Source organism: Panthera uncia, chromosome C2, assembly GCF_023721935.1.
Source record: "Panthera uncia isolate 11264 chromosome C2, Puncia_PCG_1.0, whole genome shotgun sequence".
Lineage (NCBI taxonomy): Eukaryota > Metazoa > Chordata > Mammalia > Carnivora > Felidae > Panthera > Panthera uncia.
The window spans coordinates 148,566,650-148,574,331 of NC_064810.1; the positions used below are offsets into that span (position 1 = coordinate 148,566,650).

The 7,682-nt window shown below is 63.1% G+C and overlaps 1 protein-coding gene across 1 annotated transcript; it reads left to right on the forward strand.

The window, feature by feature from the left end:
- Window positions 1–353: 353 nt before the first annotated feature.
- Window positions 354–6,630, forward strand: XIRP1 (xin actin binding repeat containing 1). The gene has a single exon (XM_049628973.1). The coding sequence runs from the start codon at window positions 470–472 to the stop codon at window positions 5,945–5,947; it is 5,478 nt and encodes a 1,825-aa protein (XP_049484930.1). The 5' UTR covers window positions 354–469; the 3' UTR covers window positions 5,948–6,630.
- The last annotated feature ends 1,052 nt before the right edge of the window (window positions 6,631–7,682 follow it).

Genomic DNA, 7,682 nt, shown 5'->3' on the forward strand with positions numbered 1-7,682 from the left:
CGTGAGAGTGGCGACTGCGCCCTCTGGTGTTGCGAAAGGGAATTTCTTCTCCCTGGGAAGGAGTCCCCAGTTTAGGGACCTGCCTGCCTCTCCCGGACTGGGACCGTAGGTCAGGATTCACCTGGCAGCTCACGCGGGAAAAACGGACTAGGGTAAAGGAAGGCGAGGAGGGGGCGTGTCCAGTTTGCATCCCTTACAGGGCTACAGGACAGAGTTTCACGGCCACTAGGGCCCCGTCTGCTTCCTAGCAACCCGGGTAATTCTGGGAAAGCAGAAGCTTTGCCCGAAGTTCAAGCCTTGTCACACGCCAGCCGTGCAGGGGGTGGCGCGATACCCCGGTGAGGTCTGGAGAGGAGGGGGGTCCCTAAACACAGGTCAACGCAGGACTGCTCTGCCCCTTGGCCCCGCCCACTGTGACTTCTCCCAGCTCCCGGCCCTTTCCTCATCTCTGCCCCTTCTCCTCCGAAGGATGGTCAAAGCCCAGACGCAGGCAGCCCCCACGCCGGCCACTCCGATGGCAGCTGCAGAAGACCTGCCCCTCCCCGCACCCCCAGGCCCGGAGGATCTGCCGCCACCGCCCCCCAAGGAGTCCTTCTCCAAGTTCCACCAGCAGAGGCAAGCCAGCGAGCTCCGCCGCCTGTACAGGCACATCCACCCTGAGCTCCGCAAGAATCTGGCCGAGGCTGTGGCTGAGGACCTGGCCGAGGTCCTGGACTCTGAGGAGCCCACCGAGGGTGATGTCCAGTGTATGCGCTGGATCTTCGAGAACTGGCGGCTGGACGCCATTGGGGACCGTGAGAGGCCGCCTGCCAGGGAGCCCGTGTCGGGCGGGGACGTCCAGGGTACCTCCCGCAAATTTGAGGAAGGCTCCTTTGCCAACAGCACAGACCAGGAGCCTGCAGGACCCCCGCCATCCGGAGGGGACGTTCGTGCGGCCCGCCGGCTGTTTGAGACAAAGCCGCTGGATGAGCTGACCGGCCAGGCCGAGGCGCCGGAGGCCCCGGTGAGGGAGCCCGAAGCCAGCGGGGATGTCCAGGGTACCAGGATGCTCTTTGAGACGCGGCCGCTGGACCGCCTGGGCTCCCGCCCCTCCATCCAGGAGCAGAGCCCCCTGGAGCTGCGCTCAGAGATCCAGGAGCTGAAGGGCGATGTGAAAAAGACAGTGAAGCTGTTCCAGACAGAGCCGCTGTGTGCCATCCAGGACGCAGAGGGTGCCATCCACGAGGTCAAGGCTGCGTGCCGGGAGGAGATCCAAAGCAACGCGGTGAGGTCTGCCCGCTGGCTCTTCGAAACGCAGCCTCTGGACGCCATCAACAGGGACCCCAGCCAGGTGCGGGTAATCCGGGGGATCTCCCTGGAGGAGGGGGCCCGGCCTGACGTCAGCGCAACCCGCTGGATCTTTGAGACACAACCCCTGGACGCCATTCGGGAGATCTTGGTGGACGAGAAAGACTTCCAGCCATCCCCAGACCTTATGCCTCCTGGTCCAGACGTCCAGCAACAGAAGCATTTGTTTGAGACCCGAGCATTAGACACTCTCAAGGGGGACGAGGAGTCTGGGGCACGGCCCCCACCCAAAGAGGAAGTAGTCCCTGGCGATGTCCGCTCTACCTTGTGGCTATTTGAGATGAAGCCCCTGGACACTCCTAGAGACAAGGTCCAAGTGGGTCACCTGCAGCGAGTGGGTCCCCGGGAGCAGGAGGGGCTCACGTCTGAGCATCTATGCAGTGATGGCTCCTCGGCTCTGTCCCTCTCTCAGAGTGCTCCCCAGAGGGATGGGGTGAAGGGGGACGTGAAGGCCTTCAAGAACCTTTTTGAGACCCTTCCCCTGGACAGCATTGGGCAAGGTGAGCCTTCGGCCCATGGGAATGTGAGCAGAGCCGAAGGAATGGATTCTGCTGGGCAGTCCCAGGACATAGGGTCCCCGGTGTATGCCATGCAGGATGGCAAAGGCCACCTCCATGCCCTGACCTCTGTCAGCAGAGAGCAGATAGTTGGAGGCGACGTGCAGGGCTACAGGTGGATGTTTGAGACACAGCCCCTGGACCAGCTAGGCAGAAGCCCCAGTACCGTGGACGTGGTGCGGGGTATCACCCGGCAGGAAGTGGTGGCCGGAGATGTAGGCACGGCCCGGTGGCTCTTTGAGACCCAGCCCCTGGAGGTCATCCACCAGCGGGAACGGGAAGAACGCCAGGAAGAAGAAGGAAAGGGTCAGGCAGGTCCCCAGCCTGAGGCACTCCCAAAAGGTGATGTGCGGACCATCCGGTGGTTGTTTGAGACCTGCCCGATGAGTGAGTTGGCAGAGAAGCAGGGGTCAGAGGTCACAGACCCCACAACGGAGGCCGAGGCTCGGTCCTGCACCTGGATGTTTGCACCCCAACCCCTGGACAGGCCAGAAGGCTCCAGGGAGCGGCACCTGCAGGTCAGCCAGATGCAGGCTGGGGCCGGACAGACAGACGGGCATGTCTTTGAAACGGAGCCTCTGCAGGCCTCGGGCCGTCCCTGTGGAAGAGGGCCTGTGCGCTACTGCAGCCGCGTGGAGATCCCTTCGGGGCAAGTGTCTCGGCAGAAGGAGGTCTTCCAGGCCCTGGAGGCAGGCAAGGGGGAAGACCAGGGGCCCAGAGTACTCCCCGAGCCCATCCCTGTGGGCTCTGTGCACAAGTTCACCTGGCTCTTTGAGAACTGTCCCATGGGCTCCCTGGCGGCCGAGAGCGTCCGAGGGGGCAACCTCCGGGAGGAGCAGCCCACGGGCCCCTCAGGCAACAAGGCGCTGGAGAGGCAGGAGACTGCGGCTGAGGGCACCCTGAAGGCTTTGCACACTGTGCCTGGCATCCTGCACCATGGAGGCATCCTCATGGAGGCCCGGGGGCCAGGGGAGCTCTGCCTGGCCAGGTACGTGCTCCCAGGCCCAGGGCAGGGGGCACCCCACGTACGGAAGGAGGAGCTGGTGTCTGGCGAGCTTCCCAGGATTGTTCGCCAGGTGCTGCGCCGGCCAGATGTGGACCAGCAGGGGCTGCTCGTTCAGGAGGACCCGGCGGGCCGGCTGCATCTGAAGCCACTGAGGCTGCCAGCTCCGGGCGGCAGCGGGGATGTCGAAGACGTGGATCCCGAGTTCCAGCAGCTGCTGGCTTGTGGCCTGGGGGCCTCAGTCTCGAGGACCGGGCTGGTGATGCAGGAGACTGAGCAGGGGCTGGTCTCGCTGACCGCCTACTCCCTGCAGCCCCGGCTGACCGGCAGGGCCCCTGAGAGGGGCAGCGTGCAGCTGCTGGCCAGCTGCATCGACAAAGGAGACCTAAGCGGCCTGCACAGTCTGCGGTGGGAACCACCAGCTGATCCAGGTTCCGTGCCCCCCAGCGAGGGGGCCCAGAAGCTGCCCCCAGCTGAGAACATCATCCATGTGCCCCCTCTGGACCCCAGCATGGCGATGGGGCATCTGAGAGGCCCGGGGAAGGCAGTCCCTCTGGCTGGGGAAGGGAAGCGGGAAGACAGCCACAGTGGACACAAAGGGATAGCAGCTGTGGGAGAGTCGGAAGCAACCACAGCTAGGCCTCTGGGGCCTGGGGCCCCAGACCTCCGGGCCGCCATGCAAAATCTGCGGCTGGCCACCGCCGAGGCCCAAAGCCTGCACCAGCACGTTCTGAGCAAGCACAAGCAAGCCTCCACCCCTGGAGCCACCTCCGCACCCTGTCAGGATGGTCAGCGGCAGGCATCGGCTACGGCCACCGTGGCTGCCCAGAGCAACGCTGGGCCTAAGGCTGGAGGTGACCCCAGGATCCCAGCAGCCCCCAGAAAGGTCAGTGGGGAACAGGAAGCACTGCCCGGAGGGCTGCCGGGGGGGTGGGTGACTATTCAGGATGGCGTCTACACTGCTCACCCCGTGAGGACCTTTGACCCAGCAAGGGGTGTCCAGCCTTCCGAAAGAGAGCTCCCACAGAGGGGCGGGGACGCTGCCCCCTCGGCCCAGGCTCCAAGCCCACTCCAGGAAGGGCCAAGGCAGAGTCGGGGGCCTGGGTGGGAGGAGCCTGGGGGCTGCACACAGACGGCCTGGGGATCTCCAGAGAAGGCAATGGCAAGAGTCGGCCCAGGAGGCCTCCAAGCTGCAAAGGTTGCCTCTTCAGCCCACCACACTCTGGCCTCTGGGCCTCGGCCTGCAGGTGCCAGCCTGCACTCCCATAATGCCTCTGTTCCTCCTCCTCCTCTTCTCTCAGCTGCTGTGACAGGACCCGACTTCGCAGCCCAAGCCCGCCGCGATGAGGACTGTATCCAGCAGGACTCCGAGGCCCTGCGGGCCCCACTTCTCCACTCCCACAGCAGCCCTGCCAGCCAGAGAAGCCATGGGGACGCACAGACAAAGACCCCAAACCCGGAGCCCAAAATTCCCCGGAGGAAGAAACCTCAGCTGCCTCCCAAACCCGCACACCTAAGCCAGATCCCCCCTCCCCAGTGGCTGCCCAAGCCCTCAGCTCTGTCTCCCAGCTCCTGCAGAGAAGCCGGGCAAGGAGACTACAAGCCAGGTGAGAGAGACGCAGCCATCGGCGGGCCAGCCCACGTCCCCACCACCGCCAGCCAGGGATGCACGCGTCCGGCTGGAGGCTCCAGAGAACAGAGCCGGCCCAGCCCCCAACATGGCCCCGGCGCCACGGCTTCCAGATCCACCAAGAGCCAGGCTGCAGGCAGCAACGCCCAGAGCGCTGAGCCCCGCAAGCTCTCAGCTCTCCACGGTCACCCCACCTCACCGCTGCAGGGTCCCAGCCCCGCAGGAGAGAGGCCCGAGGCAGATTCCCAGCAAGGGGCCTCTGAGAACGCGGGGCTTCTGCAGGGAAGCGAGCAAGAGCTCCAGGGTCTCCTGAGCCAGGTGCAAGCCCTGGAGAAGGAGGCGGCGAGCAGTGTGGACGTGCGGGCGCTGAGGAGGCTCTTTGAAACCGTGCCCCAGCTGGGAGTGGCTCCTCAGGCTCGTGCTGCCCCCCAAAAGCCTGAGGCCTCAGTGGTGCAGGCCTTTGGGGAACTGACAAAGGTCGGCACAGAGGTGGCCCGGCTGAGGGAACAGACCCTGGCCAGGCTGCTGGACATTGAGGAGGCTATACACAAGGCCTTGAGCTCCATGTCTGGCCTCCAGCCTGAGACAAACACCAAGGGCCAGTCGCAAGGACCCCTGGAGGACCACGGTGCCCGCGAGATCGGTAACACGGACAGGAGGAAAGCTGGACCTAACTGCTCAGGCCGGGAGGTCAGAGGGCAGACTGCAGTCAAGAACCAAACCCAGGATGCGTGCCCAAACCCAGATGCTCTGGACTCTGAGGTCCAGAGTCAGGCCAAGGTCAGAAATCACGCAGAGGCCGGGGGTCAATCAGCCCCAGTGGTTCCTTCCACCAGGAGGCCAGAGACATTGAGAGAAGACTCGGGCCTCCCTGGGGTCTTCCCTTCCAGCCGAGATTCATCTTGCTCCCCGACCTTCATCTCCACTGAGTCAGCCACAAGGAAGCTTCCAGAGGCTCCCAGCCCCAGGGCCACTCACCTGGCACGGGATGTGGACCAGGCCCAGCTCCACCAGAAGGGTTTCCAAGACAAGGCTGGAAAGAAGGAGGTCACCCCGTGCTCTGGGCAGCCGGAGCCCGCCCCTGCCTCCTTAGGAAGCCCCCTGCCCGCTGGGCAGAGAAGAATTCTGGAGCTGCAGACTGGACCGGGCGGCCCCCAGTGCTATGGAGCCACAAGAACGGCTACCCAGCAGTACGAAGGGGTGGACCAGTGCAGGAACCCGGCCCTCCAGCCCTCCACCAGGGTCACGGAGGAGGCAGAGCTACCCAGGGCTCCAGGACCCCACCTCGAGCTCCACGCTTCCCCCTTGCTCAGGCAGTTTCTGCACAGCCCAGCCAGGCTCAGCGGGGGCCTGGCAGAGGCTGGCAGGGTGCGTGCCCCCTGCGGCCACTCCCAGCCCGAAGCCCAGTGAGCCCCTGAGCCTCTACCATAGCCTCCGACCCGCACTGGGGGGCTTCCCTCCGGGGCCCCAGGACCGAGGCGGGTGCCGACCTCCTTGCACACCTGAGGCAGGACCGAGAAGAAAGGGCATCTTCGGAGACCTGTGGGAGGTTTCCGTTTCCTCCGCTCCATCAGTAGGCCCAATTCTTGCAAAGGGAAGAAAGGTTGGGAAGAGGCCCGCCAAGCGGCACGGACATGGGAGTGGCACGGGGGCCGGTCGCTGCTTCTGGAGGACGGAACATGGACAGGCGCACCTGCTTCTCCCACAGGCCCGTCCGTCCGCATGAGTCTGCAGGCCTGACGCGGAGCCCCTGAGTGATCCTCCCCCCTCGGCCGTTCTTTCTTTTATTATGAGCCAAAATGTTCTCAGCCCTCTGCTCCTTGATTCTTGGAGAAGACAGGGCCAGCTGGGCAACAGGACCGGTTGCTGTTCAGGACTGGCCTGAGGGCTCCAGAAGGGCCCTGTTGCAGCCCTCTCGTCACTATCTCCCTCATTCAGCGGCTCATCCCGGCAGCCCAAAGATCACACACAAGAGGCTCAGCAATCAGCCGTGTCCGTAAAACCAAATGTACTGCCTCTCTGCCCCCACCACCCTTCACTCTGTACCCCAGACGGAAACGATACAGTCGGAATAAACGCAAGTTTTATTCTGTCGTCTGCGTGCGTCCATCTGACGGTTTGCGCGTCTGCCCCAGAGTCTGGGTTCCCGCCGTGGGGGGAAAACAGCCACAACCTCCGCATGCCCCATTTTCCTGGCAATAGCAAGGTTGGAAGGCTCTGAAAAGCCACCCCTTCTTCCACCATCTTGGCTGGGAAACAGAGGCCCCGCACACTTGCTCCCCTCCCCCCTTCCCCAGCCCATACATACACTGCTTCCTCTCTACCTCTGGTCTTTCTCGGACATCATCCTCGAGTGGAATCTGACCAGAATCCTGCTCCAGAGTGGGAAAGCAGCCCGGTCAGGCCTGGGAAGGAGGGAGGGTCTCACCGCAGGAGAACTCTAGTGGCCAAGATGGCTGGGCCCTCTCCCCTGCTCAGACCAGGTGCTGTGTGCAGAGCAGGGGCTCCTGGGAAGGGGAGTGCCTGGAGATTGGCCTGGAAAACCAGAATGACTTAGTACAGGGCCCTTGGCACTCTTTCAAAAAGTACCGAGCGCCTGTTGCACTCAGGTGAGGTCTTATGGGGTCATGCTCGCAGGGAACTGACCCTGTAGAATGAGGAGACAGAGAGACCATGAATAGACAGGAAAAACCAGATCAGGAGTAAGGGCAATGCACCTGACTAGGCCACTCTCCCACTCTAGGGGAGGAGTCTTAAAATATGGTGATGTGACAATAACAGGTGATTGCCTTAGAGGACGTGGCCAAGGTAAACCTCTCTAAGGGGGAAAAACTCACCTGGGATCTAAATAACAAAGAGCCACATATGTGAAAATCCAGGGGAGGTGCACGCTAGGCAGAGGGAAGAGCACACACAAAAATCCAGAGATGGGGATAAGTTTAGTTCCTGAATTTCCTGGATACCCCTCCGTCCACCCGCCTCCCCCTACATCCTGCCCCCCACAAGGTTATGTGGGAACTTGTCCACACGTTGCTTCAGTTGAGCAGGTAGGCTCCTAGCCTCCCGCCAGCCCTGGATTCAGCCCTCTACACCTGTCACAGCTCCGGTATTACCTGCTCTTCTCATATGGTGAGTTCCCCTGGGG

What these genes read in the sequence shown, in the direction of transcription:
- XIRP1 (XM_049628973.1), top strand. Translation starts at nt 470, where the DNA reads ATGGTCAAAGCCCAGACGCAGGCAGCCCCCACGCCGGCCACTCCGATG.